This window comes from Microtus ochrogaster, chromosome 5, assembly GCF_000317375.1.
Source record: "Microtus ochrogaster isolate Prairie Vole_2 chromosome 5, MicOch1.0, whole genome shotgun sequence".
In the NCBI taxonomy this organism is placed as follows: Eukaryota; Metazoa; Chordata; class Mammalia; order Rodentia; family Cricetidae; genus Microtus; species Microtus ochrogaster.
Window position 1 is genome coordinate 20905962 of NC_022012.1, and position 21256 is coordinate 20927217.

A 21256-nucleotide genomic window follows, 5' to 3' on the forward strand; every position below is an offset into this window, starting at 1 on the left:
TGTTCTGGGCAATGGGTGTGATCGCAGAAGCCTAGTTCCTAGAGCTAGAGCCCTGACCATTGTTTTGGGCAATGGGTGTGATCGCAGAAGCCTTGTTAGCACAAACTATATGGGAATATATCAAAGTCTTCTATTTCCCAATTATCCAGAACTCATTTTACCGAAAATGTGGGCATTTATTTTAAATTTTATCTTATGGATGTTTAAACTCTTGATCAAACACACTTTCAAGTTAAGACCTTTATTTATTCCACTTCCTCCAGCATTCTCAAGTCTGCTGAACAGTGAAGACTCTTGATATAAAAGTATATCTTACTAGCAAGCCCGGCTCATGCATCAAATGTATTAAAAGTTTTTCTGCACACTAATTCTCTCTCTCTCTCTCTCTCTCTCTCTCTCTCTCTCTCTCTCTCTCTCTGTCTCTCTCTCTCTCTCTCTCTCTGTGTCTCTCTCACACACACACATACACACAAAGCACTAACTAAAAGAAAACTAAAGTAGCTACATTTATACTAGACATATGACAACTCAGAAAAATAAAAATTCTAAAGGAATAAATTTCTCAACAAAATATATCATATAAAATGCAAATTCCCAATTGAAATAGGATATGTGGATGTACCTAAGAGGACCCTCAAAATACTTAAGATGACCATTAAGAGAACAATGGATGAGCAAACAAATCATAATCATAACTTGAAAAGAAAAACAAAGTACATACTGTTCTAAAATGTACCTGGAATATTTCCAAGACTGATAGTAATCTGTACATAGAATGAATCTCAGTAACTGAGCAAGAACAGAAATAATACAAATCCTTTTCTTTGCCATCAACAGTACTAACATAGAAATCAAAAAAGAATGATGCAGTACCGAGATGGCCCAGCAGGCGGGGCTCTTGCACTCGAGTCTGATAAACTGAGATCTATCCTCAGAATCTACAGGGCGGGAAGAGAGAAAAAAGCACCTCAAATTATCTTCTGACCTACACCTCTGCAGTATGGCATGAATACACACACATACACACACACACACACACACACACACACGACACACACACACATAAAAAGAAAAATTAAGAATGACTGGGAAATCCCTAGAGATTCAAAACTTTAACAGCATATTTTAAACAAAGAATAAAGAAAAGCTTCAAAAGAAATTTTTAAATGTTTTGAATTGAGTGAAAATACAAAATACCAAAATTAGTGTGTTGCAAATATAGGAAAATTGATATCAATAAGGTTCTTGGGAAGAGAAAATTATCAACCCAATAATGTAACTTTTAACCAGGAAAAAGAATATATGTAGGTAAATAAAAGGAAATGCAGTCCAGAGACTCAGAGAACAAAACCAGTTCTTCAGAATACCTCAGGGCAGATATTAATCTAATTTTTAAAAAAATAGAGAAAAATATGTCCACAAGGTCATTGACTGGGGGAACGCTCCATATGTTTCCCTCCATAGAAACCAAATTAAATATAAAAGTCCATGATGGTATTTTACTGGACTGTTTTAGAGACGGTGCAGGTGGCATCTTGTCACTGAGACGCGGTGGAGGGTCACTGCGCACAGCAGTCTCGCTTTCCCCCTGGGCTGGCTTCACCTGGCTTTAGCAACAGCTGCGCATCGCAGGAGGTTTCGGATCCTGTGATAATTATTACTGAGAGGAGGCCAGTTGAATCTCCTTGAATCAGAGGGGCACTTCTTTGTGGCTATCAGTTCCCAGGTCTGTGCATGAATTCCTGCATCCCTCTGGGTCCTGATTTCCTCATAAAGTGGGGGACAACAATAGTACTTACTGCATTGCCCTGGGAGAGTCAGGGAGAGTTAAACACCCAGCATAGTGCCTGGCACAAGAGAGGTGAGCAAATGTTAGCTACTCACAAGGTTTGACTATGAGCTGCCCCACCCCCACGCTCATGTATTAAAGGCTTGCTCCCCATCTGGTAGCGCTGTAATGGGAGTTTCTGGGAAATTTTGGAGGTGGGCATTCCTAGCTGAAAGAAGGCAGTCACTTCTTTGGGTGGGCACTTCAGGGTATTTTTCCCTTGGCCCCAACCCAACTCAACTTCTACATCTTATCTGTGCTGATGGTCTGCCCTAGCACTTGAGGCCAAACAAGACACAACTGAACCCTCTGAAACCATAAGGAAACAAAAAGCAACAACAAACAACAAGCCGCTCTTGAACTACAGGAGGAAGTGTGGTTGAGCTTCCCTTTTGATATCTTTTGGTATGTTAATGGAGCAGAAGGACCCAGGTGCTCCTCCAGTCTTCCTCACAATCACTTAAAGGCCCCTCCTTTTAGGTGTGTGTGACGTCTAGGTCAGATTCAAATTTGACTTTCAGGAAAAAAAGTCAAGTTGCACTCCAGAGAAGAGACCTGCCTGGCATGCCTCTCAAGGGAAAACTTGAGGAAAGGCAGCTCCCTGAAAAGGAGTCAGCCTGGCTATAAATTTTCTACCCACTATTCCATAAAGTTCCACAACACCTAGCCCTCTCTCCCTGAAGACGAAGATATGAAGGAAATTTGACCCAATTTCCTCAAGCCAAAGCTTGAATCAACCCATCTCTTTCCACCCCTCTCCGTCTCCTGGTTCTCCGGTAGAGTATGAAGCACACATCTGAAAGCTTCTATGGAACCAATCAAGAGAAAGAGTCCATGGATAACTCTGCTCAGTTCCTACGAGGAGAGCACAAATCGTTAGAAAAGAAGGGACCCCACTGCTCACTAACAGACAGCCCTGTAGCCCAGGTTCTGGGATATTCTAGCAGCTCCTGGGAGACTCGTTATTTCCCAGGAGTCTCTCTTTCCCAGCTCATAGCACTGGCTGCCAAGAGATAACCCATTGCTGGAAAGAAGAGGATTTGGATTTTGACAGCCAGGGGGCTATAGCGTGAACCTTAAGTTTTTTGGTATTTCCTTACCTGTTTCATTTTGCTGAAAAATACTCATTTGATATTTTTAGAGAACTTCCTTCACTTGGCTGTATCTTGCCTTACCCATTGATGAGTTTCAGCCTAGGTACAACCACATTGGGGCTCTGTATTTCCAGGTTTGAAGCTTAAACCACTGTCTGACCTTGCTCAGGTCACTCTGCCATATGAGCTGACACAAGCTGACCTAAGCTATCCTGAGCTGACTTTTCCTCTGTATGAGGTTTGTACAGAGGTTCCAGATGTTCTGGGTATGCAATGTTAATGTAAGATGAAAGCCAGGGGGGCAGCAAGTTCCAGGAAAATGTATTTCTAGGAAGAATATTCATGTGTTTGATTGAGTTCTTTTTGTTTCTTTTTTTTTTTCTTATAACATTGTTTCCTAGAATGTATGTTTTAGTTTTAGTACCAGGAGCTACATATTCACTAAGTGGGCAAATTACTGTTCTGGGTCTCTGACTGAGAAAGAGTGGCGTATTACCAAAACATGAATCAGCCAGTTTATGTGCTAGATTCTTGTGACTGACGGCTGCCTAAAGGATCCTTAAGTTGTCGCATCATTTCTTAATTAGAATCATTTTGTCAAAAGTTAGGCAAATGGGATAAAGCTCCTCATGTATAGTCTTTTTTAAAAAAAATATTTATTTATTATGTATACGATATTCTGTCTGTATGTCTGCAGATCAGAAGAGGGCACCAGACCTTATTACAGATGGTTGTGAGCCACCATGTGGTTGCCGCAAATTGAACTCAGGACCTTTGGAAGAGCAGCCAGTGCTCTTAACCACTGAGCCATCTCTCCAGCCCATCATGTATAATCTTTCATGTTCCTGCTTAATAAGGATTCTGAGAAAGAAGCCAAGCTGAGGCTTCTGACAGTAGTGAAAGATCTTATTCTGCTTCTTGGCAGAAAGCAGAAAATAATAAATTGGTTTTGTGTGTGTGTTTGATTTGTTTGGTTTTGGCGTTATTGTATTTTAACTCTCTAAATCCATCTCCAGTGAGTGTTGAAACCACAGCACAGTTCTCATATATGGAATCACTCCTATCATTTGAAATATAGGCAGACATATTTTCCCCTTGGAAAATCAACCAAGTACTCAGTCCGGATAGGAAACATTCTATTTTGAGGCAAGATGCTCTCCTTTAACATATAGTACCAGGTCAGGGGATTGAATGAGAAGAACAAAGCAGCAAGACGTTAATGAATTTACAGTCAATTCTCAGCTCCAGTTATGCTAAGCCAGAAAAACACTAATCATACAAATCATTCACAGAAAAAAATGTCTGAGTCATGTGTCTATTTATATTATTTACTACCATTTCTAGGTATACATTCAAGATCTTTTAAATATTTTACAAACTTCAGAAAAAGAAAACGTTACTAACAGACAGCTAAGGTTAGCAAGAAGTATAGCAACCAACCAAGAAAACCCTTTAGAGACACTTGATGCTTGAGGCTACACATCAGAAGATTCTAATTATAATCCAAACATCAGGATAACGCCTAACTTCGGTCAAACAATGCATGACTAGCTGATATAACTTTAAATGAAATACAAGAAATGCAATGAAGAGCATATAAGAACCCTTCAGAATTAAAATAAAATTGCTCTCAAGTGTATTGAGAGCACATTGGTGCTGATGCAGGGAATATAACAATGGCTGGCATCACCTTTGTAGGATAACATGCTCCTGATAGTCCCAGAAGACACAACGAGTTGGACTAGACTAGAGGAATGAATGAATTTACCTCAAGTTGTGTGTTTTGCTTTCAAAGACCATAATGCAGGAAAATCCAATAATAAAAACTACGAGGAAAGAAAAGAAACGAGGAAAGAATGAGACAAATGTGGAAAAGGGAATGTCCGGGTCAATGTGCATATTCCAAGGAAGAAGGTCCGTGGGAACATAAAGACTGAAAATTAAGTAAAGTGAAAGAAGAGAAAAAGTTCACAACCAGGTGAAAAGGCGAAACTGTGAATTAGAAGATGATTCACCAAAGAGTCTATGTGTTCCCCTAATATTTCAGAGCCAATTCAAAATTCCCACAGGAGCCCTCAGAACAGCTGACAGTAAGAGTCAAATTATGGTGGTTCTCTTGAACACGGGTTCTATTTATACTGTTCTCACTACATAGCAGTTCAAGACAACAGAAAATCAGCAGTAACAGGGGAAATGCAACAGACTCTTTCCTCTAACCTATGACTGTCAACTAGGAGACTGGAGATTAGATTACCAACTAAGCCAAACTAAAAATGTTTATCATCTCCTCTAAATGCTGAAGGCCCATTTCTAATACTGGAAACAATTTATTATGTAAATTAAGTAATTTGATGACTTTCTATCTTTTCAAAAAAAAAAAACTAATTCACCTATAGGTTCCAATTAGTAAAAGCCATGTGTTTACAAATGCTAGAGATCTCACTGAGAAAACAGCTAAGGAACTTTTGTTCTTGTTCCTGAGATCTATGTGTGATGGTCTGTCCTGCCCCTTTAAGAGACAAGCACCACCCACTCCCCCCCTTCCTCAAGTGAATCTTCCTTCTGCTTTCAGCCTGTGTTCCCTCCTCCCCCACCCCCCTCTCTTCCTCCCAATTCCCTTTCCCCTTTCCTCCAATATCCCACTGAATAAACTATCCCAAGCACTCTCTCTGCATGGCATGCCTATCTGTCTCTGTCTCTCACCCATGGAGGCTCCTCGTAGGACCAGCTGCCCTGTCGCTGACCCACGGAGGTCTTTTACCCTCTACCTCCCACCCACCTGGAACCCACAGAGGCCTTGGGTGGTGGGACCCAGCTGCCCCTCATGGCCACTCAAGGAACTGACCTGCAGCATTTTATCTAAACCATAACATTTGGTGTTCTCTGACTCAGCCAGGCTCTCTCCATGTTCCCTCCCACTGGCAGACGGCCTGACTGAGGCCATTTGAAACCCTGGACTCAAGAACTGGGTTTCTTCACAACAACCCTGCTTGAGCACTGACCTCTATACACACCAGTGGCTTCAGTGGTGAGTTTTCCCCATCCAGAACCCTAGGAATAGATCAACGAGCTACAGGCAATCCTATGGTGTTGCTAGAAACAAGGGGATTGCCCCAACCACAACCTTCATGGCTACGGTTGAGCCCTTCACTGACATTCATGTCTGCTTGCCTCCCATAGCTAAAAATGTGATTGGACTACCCAGGGAGGCCGTCCCGCACTACCACAGCACAGGGTGAGCAGTGCATTTGCTATGGGAAAAGGGGTCCCTCAGATTTTTCTTTCTCTTTTTCTTTTCTTTTCTTTTGGACTACTTGTAATGGTCCCCCACTGTGAGAGACTGCTCGGAGTGGCCTCTGGCCTCTCTGGCTTCCAAGTTGCCCAAATGGGGGCCAGTTGGCTTCATTAACAGACAGCCTGTAGAGAGAAGACATTCTCCCACAGGCCTTGTGGAGTCACTGTTTTGGCAGGTTTTCACGCTTTCAGCTATATGGAATATAAAACTTCAAACTATCAACTGTTGTTCCTTTGGAAACTACAACTCCCAGACTCCTCCTGGACTATCCTTCCCAGACACCCTTGCGCTCCCCGTTAAAAAGGCAGGGCCACACGAGGCTCTCTCTCTCTCTCTCTCTCTCTCTCTCTCTCTCTCTCTCGTTTGCCTTTCCTTGTGTGTCCTGTACACCTCCCCACCCTTTTGTGTTCCCCTCCCCCATTAAAGTGGACCCACGTGGGAGCCGCCGTGCCGTGTCTGTGTTTGTTCCGCCGTGTGTGTCTGTCTAAGTTCGTCCTGTGTTTTAAGAAGAACAACGTCAACCATCTCTAAATGCTCTACTAGTGGCCCGCCGGCTCTGGTTTTCCTTTATCTGGGCAGCCCCTCCCCACCTGCCTGTTAAATGCTCTTCTTCTCTCACTCCCATTCCTTCTGTTCTGTCTCTGCCACTGACAAGATTAGTTGGATTCAAGAGGCAGCTGCTTTCAATTCCAGGCCTTGCTCCCCACGGCAGCTTGTGGTACGGCAGCTCAGCAACAGGACAGATCCTGCCTCTAGGTCGCTCTTGTTACTATATTTAAAACTCCCACCACTCAAAAAACATGGCATCTCCATACAGCATGTGACCACTCCTATTTTGACTGAGGTCAGGTAACCATACTGTGTTAGGAGCCAATTTCCTCCTAAAATCATTGCAGGAACCATCACCCTGGGGAGTCTGCAGAGAACCCCACACCCATAATTGTGTTAGGAATCGTTCTATTGACAGAGCCTACCCCACACCCAAATTGGCTGATGGAGAGCTATCTGTTAGCGGAACCCACCCCACATTCCAAACTATCTAGGGAACTAGGTGTGTCAACTCGTGATTTCTTGGCCTAAACTATCTAGGGAACTAGGTGTGGCAACTCGTGACTTCTTGGCCTAAACTATCTAGGGAACTAGGTGTGGCAACTCGTGACTTCTTGGCCTACAGTGACCTGACCAAAGGTAACCTCCTGCCTACGTGACCAACACGGACCACGTGACCAAGGTGAACCACACCGCAAGAGCCCAGGACCCTGTGCCCATCCCCCAACTCCTTACCCTATATAAGCTGCACCCCATCTCTAATAAACGGAGGCTTTGACAGGAACCCCAGCTTAGCCTCCTTCTTGTCTCCTAGCCCATTTATCTTCCAGATAGTTCCTCTCCGTGACCCTGGAATAACTGAACTGCCAGGCGGGTTACTAACCCTAGACTAAGTAACCTGCCAAGGCAATCACAATGCTGCCATCTTAACTGAGGTCCTGTGACCTCACTGCTATCTTAACTGAGGGCCAGATCATGTGACCAAGTCCTGCCATCTTTACTGAAGTATTCCCTGCCTGGTCCTCCAATGTTTACTATGTTATATTTGTGTTTTGTGCAGTGGCATGCCTTTGGTAGGGTCCAACAAGAGCATCCATTTTATAAAATTCCTGTTTAATGTGTGTGTGTGTGTGTGCATGTATATGTGTGATTTAAATGCATATATGTTTACTGTTAAATATTATAGTTGTCTGCCCATTTTATCTCATTCCAGAGTCACAAAGGCAATAAATTTCATGTTTTAAATTGGTATGTAGTTTTAAGACTTTTACAAAAATACTATATATTTAATCCAACCCTGCTTTAAAATATAAAAAGCTGTTCTCTACTATTGTCAGTTCTGCCATTAAGCTTCTATTACAAGCAGTTTTTTTTTCTTCTTTCTGTCTTTTACAAGTATAAATCTTAACTGTTGAGAGCCAGTACAATCAAGCTTGGACCCAGCTCTCCAGGCAGATTCTATAACTTATCTATACCTGGTAAACACCCTCGACTGCTCAGAGATCTGGGAATATCACATTTAAATGCTTAATTATTTAAAAAAAAAAAACCTTTTCATAACAAAAAGAGACAGATTGGCTCCTAGCAGCAGCACTCTATTTCCTCCAAAGAAGACAGAAGACAAATGGGCAGAAAACAACATCCATCTGCAATTCGCTGACCACTGGGAAAAACTGCCTTTCATCTACACTGAAGGTCTTCAGACAGTAGATAGAATCGCTAGAATTGACAGCCTAGCTAGTCAGGTAAAGGTAGGCCTGTCTTCATACAGATTTCTTAACCTACAGGATTTTCTGGAGCCTGGAAGGCCCTGTGATAAACAGCAAAAGGCAAATATGGCCCTCAGCAACCATGGAGGACCCCGAGGAGTAGCTCTAGGTGCCAACCAAGTAAGTTCTCTGTCAATTTTTTAGTAAATAACTAAAGTAAAATTTTATCCTTCTCAAAGATCTCTGATACAGTTGGACAGCTGGGAGGTTTTGTCAATTTAAAAGGACAACCTCACCAAACAAATTTCAGTAAAATTAAAACACAAGTTATTAAGGTGTGTACCTGCAAGTTATAAAGGTGTGAGGACAAACACTAGTTATCAAATGTCTTTTTCACACTGCCTTCCATAGTCTTAAAAATACTTTTTATTGTGAAAAAATATCTGTCACAGTCATTCTGATATAAATATGCTGCTCTTTTAAAACTTATGTTTTCACAAACCCAAAAATTTCTTGTGAGTTCCAGAGAGCCAAATTAAAGTATCCACCTTAAACAGGTCAGATATACCCCTCTCAATTACCTGGTCCTAAAAAAATTTTTTTTCCTAAATTTAACTTTGTCCTCTGTTCTGCCAATATCCTAAACAAGTCTAAGAGATACTGGATTCCATACCATAAATACTAGAGAGGAACAAAGAGACCAGCTACCCTGGGATGTGACCAGCACCCAGCTTCCTCAGGTTTCCCCCAAGACAATAGCCACAAATAAGCAGGAAGCAGTCTTGAGAATCCACTATCCCATTCCTTTAACCTGTTGTGCCTAATCTCCTGCCTTTTTATTATAAAAAAAAAAGAGAGAGAGATGGGAATGTAATGGTCTATCCTGTTCCTCTAAGAAACAAGCCCCGTCCACTCCCCAATTCTGCCAAGGCAAACAGATCTTCCTTCTGCTTCTAGCCTGCACTCTCTGGGCCCTGTCTCTCTTTGGAAGAGGTGGCTGTTGCCATGCCTCCTCTCCTCTTCACCCTACTCTGTTTCTCTCCCTTTCTCTGTCTGTCTGTCTGTCTGTCTCTCTCTCTCCTTCCTTCCCTCCCTTCCTCCTTCTCTCTCCCCCTTCTTTTTCCTTCCATAACCCACTAAATAAATACTCACTCTGCATGTCATGCCTATCCATCTCCTACCTGCCGCAGTGCCTCATGGGATCAGCTGCCCCACTGCCGACCCACCGAGGTCTCTCACCTGCTGCCTCCCATCCACCTGTGACCCACAGAGGCCTCAGGTGGTGGGACCCAGCTGTCCCTCATGGCCCACTGCTGCCCTTTAGGAACTTGTGCCATTTTATCATTTCACTATGAGAAAGTTAGACTGTGAAGATAGATGGGGACCCCTGGTTAGGTGTCAAATGCACAACTAGCAAAATCTGAATTTAAAATGATAATTACAGACTCTCAGAGGAAGGAGACATTCCCCAAATAAGAGTCTTTGGAAAGAATTCAGACAGTATTGCAAACTTCCTTAAGAATATGTGCTCACCTATGTTCATAGCAGCATTATTCAGAGTTGTCAGAACCTAGAAATAACCTAGATGCCCCTCAAACAAGGAATGGGTAAAGAAAATGTGGTCCATTTACACAATGGACTACTGTACTACTCAGTAGTAAAAATAATGACATCTTGAAATTTACAGGCAAATGGATGGATCTAAAAAAACATATTAAGTGAGGTAATCCAGACCCAGAAAACCAAATATAATCAAATGTACTCATGCATAAGTGGCTTTTAGACATAAAACAAAGAAAAACCAGCCTACAATCCATAGCCCCAGAAAACCTGGGAAAAAGAGGACCCTAAGAGAGACATACATGGATCTACATAGAAAGGAGAAAAAGACAAGATCTTCTGAGTAAATTGGGAGCATGGGGGTTATGGGAGAGGGTAGAAGAGGAGAAGGAAGTAAGGGAGGGGAGTGGAGAAAAATGTATAACTCAATAAAAACAACGAAAAATTCTTAAGTGTGAAATAATCTGGCATGTCAATTGCCCTCTAACACTAAAATTCTGAAAGTTTAAAAAAGCCATAAAAATGAATATAGGTCTTTTCAAATTTGAGGACTATAAACATGTTGTATAATATATTCATTCCATCATGAAATTCTTCAACCACTGTTATACTAGGAAATACCGGGTAGTTTTCAATTTGGTCCTTCAGTATTGTTCTGAGGTTTGTTTCTCACTCTCTCTGTCTCTCTCTCTGTCTCTGTCTCTGTCTCTGTCTCTCTCTCTCTCTGTGTGTGTGTGTGTGTGTGTGTGTGTGTGTGTGTATTTGGTGAGTAGCTTTTACTTTAGGTTTTGTTTGCTTGCTTGGGGAATTTTTATTTTTTATTTTGGTGTTGGTTTTACTGTTTGTTTGTTTTTACAGCATACTTGAAGACAAAGGCAAAGATTGTTGTTTGCTTTTGAAAACAAGAATCCAGCATCAAAAGCCTCCTAATACTCCTGGGTGCTTTCATCTCAAAATTTCAAAAGCTCTCCTTGTTTGCCTGCACAAGACTTGCCTAGAACAATCCAGTCAATAGTCCAACACAGGGAACAGAGGGGCTCACAAGCAGCAACCCTAGCTGAGGACTGACAGTTGATGAGTAGGGGGAGGGAGAGTCCTGTTTCTTTAAGGGTATGGTTCTGGGGCTCAAGCACCAGTGGATGGCCCCACTACCTACCACTGAGTATATGAGTATATTTAACTCCATAGTTTATTTAAAACAAAAGGAGGAAATAAAGTTTTAAAAAAGGATGGCATAAAGTGAGAAGGAGGTGACCTGGGGATAGATCTAGGGAGAATTAGGGGTAGGTGTAGGGGTGGTGAATAGCATCAAAACATTTTACCCATGTATGAAATACGAAAAGTTATATTAAAAATTCTCCTATTATCTTTGGTGAGATTTTAGCTGAAGACTTTAGAATTCTCTGAGACTGTGTACTTCTGCCCCATTAGGTACCAATACTGTTGGAAGAAAAGAGGAGATACTGGTCAACAGCAAATGAACGGGGAAATATCAGGTTTCAGGCTGGTGAGATAGGCATTCTAGAACTGAGAAAACAACTACAATAATAATAATAATAATAATAATAAAATAATAAATAATAATAAAAACAATAATAATTAAATCTTACTCAAGGAAATTCTTTCCAGATGTATGGTACCAAGCACTATTCAAGACAGTAAAAAAGCAATTCTTTGTTTCTGACATCACCTAAATGGTGAGCAAAGATTTCCAAATAACCTAAAGATTACATTTGTCATGGACATTCTCAGATTTGGGTTATTAGGGAATCTTTAGGTTAGTGTGATCTATTCCATCAAACAGCTTTTGTATGAACAGCATTTGGGAAAAATGAAAAAGATGAACTATTTGCTTAATAAGGAGGAGCTGACCAGACAATGGAGCACTCAGCACTCAGGAAAGAGAGGCAGACAGATTTCTGCGAGTTCGAGGCCAGCCTGGTCTGCAGAGTGAGTTTCAGGGCATCCATGGCTGTTACACAGAGAAAATCTGTCCCATAAAACACAAAGCAATAACAAAAACAATAGCAAAGGTGCAGCTGGAGAGAAGAGTCAGCAGTTAAAATCATTGGCTGCTCTAGGCTGGGGTTCTGTGCCCCAACACCCACATGGTAGCTTACAACCAACAGTAACTCCAGTTCTAAGGGACCCACTGCTCTCTTCTGTTCTCTGGAAGTACTACACACTGGTAGAGCTCTTACATACAGAAAAGCAAAACACTCAAACAGAAAATAAAGATAAAAAACTTTAATTAAAGAAAGCTACCTTTTCAAAATACCTACTAAACTTTCAATGGTCCAGTTCTAGATGAGTGTGACTCCCAAACCCAGACCTAATTCCCTTTAAAATTGTGTATGATAGAGACTTTCTAGCCTCTATGATAATTGCTATATCTGGTAAGTTTGAAGATGAAGCTGGAATTAAACAGGAGGTACAGCAATTCAGCCACATTCTGATGCCTTTCTATTAATTTGTGCTTTCTGGATTTTCACATTCAAAGGATGGGCCACTCCATCCCATTTACTCACGATAAAAGATGCTGATAAAACCTGGAACCTAAAGCACTGACCAACAGCTAAAAAGTGAACAGAGCATGAAGAGATGGCTCATTGGGTAATCCCTCTTGCCATAAAAGCCTGGCAGACTTGGTTTGATCTCCAAAAACCAGGTAAATGTGAAAGGAGAGAACCTGCTCCTCAAAGTTGTTATCTGACCTCCACACATGCACCATGATACACATGTACCTATAACACACACACACAAAGTTTTCTAAAAAAGTAAAGGTAGAAAGAACTCTGTGTATACTACTAAGGACCAATACCTCACTGACTACAGAGGAAGATATTTCTTTTCTTTTTTTTTTTTTTTGGTTTTTCGAGACAGGGTTTCTCTGTGGCTTTGGAGCCTGTCCTGGAACTAGCTCTGTAGACCAGGCTGGTCTCAAACTCACAGAGATCCGCCTGCCTCTGCCTCCCGAGTGCTGGGATTAAAGGCGTGCGCCACCATCGCCCGGCGAGGAAGATATTTCTAACCTCTCCTCACATCCTCCCTGGAACTGAAAGAAGAGCTTATGTATTTATTCTAAACACATGATAACTAATGTAAGTTATCTCCCCCATCCTCAGCTAGCATACATGCGAAAGAAAGAAAGAGAGAGAGAGAGAAAGAAAGAAAGAAAGAAAGAAAGAAAGAAAGAAAGAAAGAAAGAAAGAAATGAAGGGAGAAGAGAGAGCGAATACTTTTTTATCTGAGTTAAAACATGGAAGATACAACCCAAGAAAGATTCTGACCAACTTCGAATTTCAGAGTAAAAGACAAGAGACTATATTTTGAATAAAACATTCTACTCAATACCACTTCAAAGAAAAAAGAGGCTGTACATGAAGATTCCACCAACTGCAGGATTTTCTACCAAATATTCTACAAAAGCCTTTAATGACTAATTATGTATGCTGGCTAGTCTTATGTCAACTGGACATAAGCTAGAGTTATCTGAAAGGGGGATCCTCAATTGAGAAAATGCTTGAACAAGATCCAACTGCATGGCTGTTTGATTTGTTGTTGTTGTTGTTGTTGTTGTTGTTGTTGTTGTTGTTGTTGTTGTTTTGGACAGACTTTCTCTGTGTAACATCCATGACTTCTACTTTGTAGACCAGTCTAGCCTTAAACTCATAGGGGTCTGCCTATCTCTGCCTCCCTAATGCTGGGATCAAAGGCACATGCCACCAACTCCCACCTTTTTCTCAGGTGCATGCTAATCTTCACTCTATCATTCCAATATTAATGTACGTGCTGTCAAAGTGAACATGGTATTTTCTTAATTAGTGATTTTTGGTGGAAGGTCCAACTCATTGTGGGTGGTGTCATCTGTGCACTGGTGATCATGTAGTCTATAAGAATGCAGGCTGACTACCAAGAGCAGCAAAGAAAAAACACGACCCTGACCATCACCCTTAAGACTGAGTGGGAAAAGGAGACCCACATGCCTACCCTGAGTGGAGGGGAGAAAAGAGAGGCCTGCCTGGTGCCTGTGGCAATGGTGGTTTGGCACTATTATAGTAAGCAAATTTATGGTGGAGGATGTGTGTGTGTGTGTGTGTGTGTGTGTGTGTGTGTGTGTGAGAGAGAGAGAGAGAGAGAGAGAGAGAGAGAGAGAGAGAGAGAGAGAGAGAGGTTCATGTCCTATTGAGAAAGGCAGAATGGAAAAGATGAAAGCAGTGAGGAACAGGCTGAGATGAGTAGCTTGCTTGCCACTCATGGCAGTGTTGTGTCTAGGCATGAGCTGTCACCACTGGGTGCATGGCACTGCTGCAACTGTGGCCTGTGTTGATGTCTATGGTTCCTGTCAATATTGAAGATCAATAGGATAGGGCTGCAAAAAATGGCCCGCCCCTCATTGGCTGCAACACTAGGGATAACTGGCCCTGACCATCACCAGCTCCAGTATTCAGAACAGTCCTACACCTCCCCAGGGCAGCAGGGTAAAACTGACCGACACTGGAGTGTCTGTGGGCATGCTGACCCTGAGGGCATGAGAATGGCAGATCTGGTCCCACTGCCCTTGTCTGCCGTGTGGCGGCATGGGTGAGGCAAAGATGCCCTCCCCCCTCCCTCACCTCTCACCACCTATAGCAAGAGGAAAGATGGCATAGCCCCTCACCAGCTTGGCAGCACAGGGGAGAGTGGCCCCTATCCCTCACCTAGGCAACACAGTAGGAGCTGACCCTTATAGCAGAAATGTGTGTGATCCAGCCCTGAGGGCAGGAAAGCCTGAGAACTGGTCCTGCCCCTTGCTCCTTGCTGCATAGGTTGAACTAGCCAGGGCAGTGCTGGAGAGCTACCCTGGTGGTGAGGACAAGGGAAAGCTGGCGGGCTGACCAACTCTGGAACCAATTAGGCCCAGAACCAGGGCTATGGGGTCACCCACCCCAACACCCACACCATCTATGATCTGCTGGAGCATGTGAAGGGATTGGTCCTGCAGATCCAAACTTGCAGGATCTCAATGACACAAAACAACATATTACCCAAGAGGACTACCAGAGAGGGCCCAGTACTGATAGTGTATCAGAAACCAGAAACCTTGAATCATACCTATGACTCTTTGCAATGAACACCTACAAGGAAAGGCATATGAACTAAAGGGTAGACTGTGGGACTCAGCGTCACACGACAGTTCCTATGATGACAGTTTTCTTTTTCTTTTTTTCCTTCTTTTCTTTTCTCTTAAATTTTATTTGTTTTTGCGGGGAGTTTGGTAGGGCAGAGGGAGGATATGAAGGTACAGAGCGATGCATGGGATGCAGATATATGATGTGAAAGTCACGAATAACAGATGAAAAGCTTAAAAACATAAAAAGAAAAAAAAGACAGCAGAATGAGCAAGTCATAGAGAAGAAATCAGTAAGTGGTGATCGTCTGTCGGCACCTGCCTCCTGTTTCCTGCTTTGAGTTCCTGTCTTGACCTCTTTTGGTGATGAACTATCAGCTGGAAATGTAAGCTGAAATAAACCCTTTCCTTCCAAAATTTCTGGGTCATAATGTTTCCTGACAGCAACAGAATCCCTAACTAAGACACCTTGCTCCCTTAACATGAAGGTTTGAGACAGAAAACATTACACTCCTTAGGGCTGGTCTTAAATATACCCACTTCCTGCCACCAATATTTCTTCTGTGTTTCCACTACAGCAACCAGCCCAGAATACTACCTTTCTACTAAAAGCACCAGCAGATGAGAACGAGTTTCCCATAAGCACCAGCGATGGCCCATTTCCTGACTTTGTCCTCTGGGAGGAAGGTCACCATTTGATCCCTCTAACCGTATTTACTTCTCATCTGACATAAGACCCACAAGCTTCCCAACGTAATCTCACTAACTTGACCAATGATTGGAGGCTGTGGAAGAAAGTTCCCTCTCTCCATTTCTCATCAAGTGGCTTTGAACTCCACTAAGGCTCAGGGTGAGCCAGTAATAGCCCTGTCACAACTCCTGTCTTCCCTAACATCGTTTGCATAGATAGCATAATCGTGAGGGAAGACAGATAGAACTCGGCTTGTTTGAAAATCTCACCTGGCTAGAAACCAAATATGAGTGAGTACATCCCATGTTCATCTTTTTGGGTCTGGCTTACCTCACTCAGGATAGTGTTTTCTATTTCCATCCATTTGTATGCAAAATTCAAGAAGTCCTTGTTTTTTACTGTTGAGTAGTACTCTAATATGTATATATTCCATACTTTCTTCATCCATTCTTCCATTGAAGGGCATCTAGGTTGTTTCCAGGTTCTGGCTATTACTAATGGCAATGGGTTTTTGATCCTACTGCACGTACTGGCTTTGGAGGAGCCTAGGCAGTTTGGATGCTCACCTTACTAGACCTGGATGGAGGTGGGTGGTCCTTGGACTTCCAACACGTCAGGGAACCCTGGTTGCTCTTGGAGCTGATGAGGGAGGGGGACTTGATCAGGGGAGGGGGAGGTGGAGGGAAATGGGAGGCGGTGGCGGTGAGGAGGCAGAAATCTTTAATAAATAAATAAATTTTTTTAAAAAAAGAAAATCTCACCTGCATTTTATGAAGCCTAAGAAAAGAATCCTTCTCAAAGGCTGCCATGTTGAGAGTGGCCAATGCTGTAAAGAGAGAGAGAGAGGTGCCTCTGAAACATTGTGACAAGGGGTGAGTAGACAGGGTGACAAGACAGTGTTTGTTACCTACTTTGCAAAGCACAAATAACTGTCCTAGCTATTGCCACACCACACACGGAGGAACACTGTCTTTGATGATGAAGGCAGTTAAATTTAACCACACTTTGAACATACAGGTGGACCAAGGCAAGGGCAGCTAACACAGCAACACACAGGAGCTAAATGAAGGCTTTGGATCCCAGACTCTTCACTTTCCAGGGTATGGTAATAAGAGCAGATCTACATAAAGGAAGAAGGAAGCAGTCCACAATAGCTGTCACTCTGCACTAGATGACCTCAGTATTGTCCCTGGACCCATTCACATGCTCTTGGCATTTTCCCATAATACTATCACTTCATGATTCTAATAAATTCTTTAGGATCTGCTAAGTATCTACGCTGAGTCTAGGACTATGTAATATCAGGACTGGTACTTTGGCTGAGGTGAGCTTGTTTACACCCATCCAATAGTTCCCTATGTGACTGTCCATGCTAGTGGGCGTGAGCAGGACCCTGATCCATGTCCTGCACCAGCCCAGAACTTACCTGTGCAACCTGACTGCTCTTTGGACTGGGGAAAGGGGAGAGGAGTGGGGGGGAGGGAAATGGGAGGCTGGGAGGAGGTGGAAATTTTTGTTTTTTTTTTCCAATAAAAAATAAAAAAATAAAAATAAAAAAATAAAAGATGGATTCAGAATGAAGAGTTCCATCAATTCTCTGCTCAAAGGGGAAAAATAACATAAAAATGACACATGTAGTATTTGAACTCTGAACTTTGATATTGAACCTCATTTTGTATCATATCAAATCTCTGGGATCCATCACAATAGACATGGGAAAGAGGATAAGTTCTCTTTGATATTTGTCTACAATTTCTATTGACTGCCTAAGAGCCTTGGTTTTCCTATAAAGTGGCTGTAAGCCAGTACCTCCTTCGACAGAGCCAGTCTCCATCCCACTGTCATTATCTGAGGTCAAGAGGAACTCTACAATCCCTCTCTTCAGCAGAGCCTGTTGGGAAAATGAAGATTATTAATCTACGTTTCTTACTCCACGGCAAAGAGCAGAGATTGGGAAATTAGATAACAAAGACTCAGATGGAAGGTGTGTGATCTACAAAACAGATGTAAGAAATGTCTCCAAATGTCCATATGGTAAGGGGTTGGTGCTCAGCATGTTAGTGGGAGATGGCAGACAATTTAGAAAGTGAGCCCAAGGGGAGATCTTTAGGTCATTAGAGATACTTTCTGAATGAAGACAGTGGCAATTCTGTTCGTTCCTCTTTCCATGCCCAACCAGGTCAGGAAGTAAGTGGCTTGGCTCTGCCTGGTACTTCTGTGGCGATATGCACTGTCTTTCAATACAAGTGCCTTAGCGCTAAACAATCATGAACTGAATGGTAATTCTATTCTTGAATGTAAGTCTATTGTGGCTGTAGGTTGATTATTTCAGGTATCTTTTACTTTTAATTGGCATATATTAATTATACAGAATAATAGGTTTCATCATGATTTTTATACATGTATAAGACATGTATGAAATTTTTTGTACATGAGCTATCTATGATTGTACATAAGCTATCTGCTGCAGCAGTGGGAAATACTTGAAGGTATAGTGACCATTAACAACTTAGGAATTGGGGAAATTGTTGCTTTAACCTCAGTTTGGTGTGGTTCGAGATACTTCACTAAAACAGTGGAGGGCTGGTGGCCTTGACAGGCTTGGTAAATGAAAGTTGAGTTTCTCAAAGACAACATTTTGGAAGTATGTATATTACAACCAAGAAAAGGGTGGAATACATTTGGTTCTATGGTAATATTTAAACACCATCTTCATTTCAAATTAAGTTGCAGTGTTAAGAAAAAATAGTGTACAAAGCAACTGTTCTTACCTCCTTAATGTACTCCATGTAGCTCCAATCTTTACTAAATGACCCATATTCATTTTCTACTTGGAAAGCAATAACAGGGCCACCATGGTGGTACTGAGAAGCAAACAGATGATGGTTGAAAAGCAGCCTCGCTATTGGAGCAGAAGTCCAGAGTCCAGGATTGCTGATAAAGATACCAGAAGTGATAGGTGCTTTCTCTCGAGTCTGTGGGAGTCAGGCACCTTCATTCATCTCCAGGCATGTAAGCTGCCAAGGTGTTCTGCCTTCCACAGGGCTTTGTGGACACAGGACCAGCGGGTTCCATTCTGTTTCTCATGTTCATTAGCTATGAGCTCTCAAACCTATGAACTCCTTCCACATCTACACTATCTATGTTTCCACTTAATCCATCGTGTAGGCTTCCTCTGCACTCCTCCTGCCTCAGAATGAACCCCCTCCAAACCCCATGAGCAGGTACTTAACATAGCCCCCTCTCTTTTATGGACCGTCCTCTTTTCCTTCTAAACTGACTGATTTGCATTGCTGTCAACACGTAACACGTCACCATGGAAGTTGCACAGAACCTGTGCTCAGTAAGAACTAATTAGATGCTACCAATATCCAGGAAGAACACAGCTGGCTTCATTAGTCATCAGTTTCTTGTCCTCAACCACAAGGAGCTCTATACTTTGTATTAGAAAGAACATGTATACACACAATTGTGGATGCTGAAACTTGAGGGGAGTCGGTTATATAAAAATATGGTTAAAATGGTTCTCCCCTAAAAAGACAACTAAGTTACTATGGGACAGCATTGGAAGAATTTAATTTTTCATAATTTTTATATATTTTTTAATTTCCCCCAACATTAACCATGTAAGACAACAGGATAATTTAGAGAATCCATTGTCAATGAGCTAGCTGATCGGTGAGGTTAGCAGGTATCAGGTACATAGAGAGAACTAGAGCTAACTTTATGTGATCCCTGTCTCACCAGATACCTTTTTAGAAGTTCTGAGGCAAAGGCACAAGAAGCAAACAATGGTTCTATGCTTAACTTGAGGGTCTAGACCTAACTTGTAAAAAGTCAGTGTAATATCCCAGAGACTCTGGGACTGACCTACTAGATGGTGAACCACAGTGGTTCTCTGAAGTGAATGTTAGTCACAGATCTTCTTTCAGCCCTCACCCCTCAGAAATCAGACCGAGCTTGCAGCCCTGTGAGACTGAGAACTCATAAACCATGTTGTGAAAGTCTCAGCTACCATCTTACTTCTACCTGGTGTTTCCCTACCTGTGACTCCTGACATACAGGCTAGGTCAAGCTAGGTCACTTAGAATGGAGCTCACCATGACCTCTCCCAGACACCATAAAGCCTTCAGAATTAGAAACTCCCCCTGTCCTCTGGGACTGGAGGAGCTCTCGAGACGCCATCATGCTGCCTGTGGTATGAAACCATTGCTCTTCTCACTGCAGTCCATGATTCTCTAACCTGCTACTAAAGTGCATCTGAAGAACCACTCATCCCGACTGCTGTCTTCTACAGCCGCCCTGCTCTTTCTGATGAACGTGAGCAAGGACATTGATTACCTGCAGAGGAAGAATCCTGGGAATCAGATGATCAAAGTACTTATCAACAGCCTCAACAAAGTTCCGGTGGGTTGTTCTCAGTTTTGGCTTGGGGTCTCTCAGAAGCCAGCTGGGGACAAGAGGCAAAATATTAGTGCATGAAACAGGAAGCATGAAAGAAGATGGGTCTGGCCAGCTGAGCTCAGCAAAGGTCTCTGCTCAGAGCCGCCTATCTCTGGATGTCTTTCTGTCTACCTAATAACCATAGCATCGGAATATTCAGTGGGCACAAGGGATCTGTATCGTATCAGCTTTTCAGAGTATCCTCTAGGACTCCAGAGATGTGTGAGTCAGACAAGGAAAGAGGCCTTCCCAGCTCTGAAAATCAAGCTGAGGTACCGACTGATCAGGAAAAACTCCCAAGTCTTAGCTTTTTTCCATGCTACCCAGGCCTCCATTCTCCTTAGCTCTCCAGAATAGAACACGACCTTTAGCCCTTATCATGGCCTCTACTCCTCACACAAATGGCCACTTATTTCACTAAGTTCTAAGACTCCAAGCAAAACAGTAGCTCACAGGCCAAGAAACATCCTACATGTGTCACTGGGGAGGGTAAGGGCCAGGCTCCCAGGACATTCATGGAGCAGTTGGCTTCCCCAATACTCCCCACAGCTAAAGCTCTGGCTTTTGCTATGCATCACCTGCTGTCCCATATCCTTAGCTTGAAGAAATGCTTTGTTTGGATTTCTGACCCCAGGAGCCACAGGGATAACCTAATTGCAGAACCTGGAAGTACTAGTGTCCTGTCACACAGAAGGATGCCGGGAAAGGACCCTGTGTTCTCACCTGGGTCTCTATCAACCCGGCTAAGGGAAGGGGGGTGTTATGATGAGAGAACATGCCAGAAAAGCAAAAAGGCAGAGAAGGTCCTGAGGTCTCAGCAGGAGGAAAGAGACCTGCCTTTAGCCAGAGACACAGCTGAGCGCTCTAGAACTATCCCAGACGTTGTCATCAAGTTCCCCTGAGCGCTCTAGAACTATCCCAGACGTTGTCATCAAGTTCCCCTGAGCGCTCTAGAACTATCCCAGACGTTGTCATCA

General features: G+C 42.7%; 1 protein-coding gene across 1 annotated transcript in view; it reads right to left on the bottom strand.

Annotated features, from left to right (window-relative positions):
- Positions 1-21256, bottom strand: part of Glb1l3 (galactosidase beta 1 like 3) — a 44045-nt gene that overhangs the window by 14695 nt on the left and 8094 nt on the right. The window contains exons 6-9 of the mRNA XM_005347454.1: positions 20178-20286; positions 18608-18700; positions 17646-17727; positions 16598-16662 (exon numbers count right to left, since the gene is read on the bottom strand). Coding sequence (XP_005347511.1) covers positions 16598-16662; positions 17646-17727; positions 18608-18700; positions 20178-20286 — 349 coding nt within the window. The remainder of the gene's footprint in view (positions 1-16597; positions 16663-17645; positions 17728-18607; positions 18701-20177; positions 20287-21256) is intronic.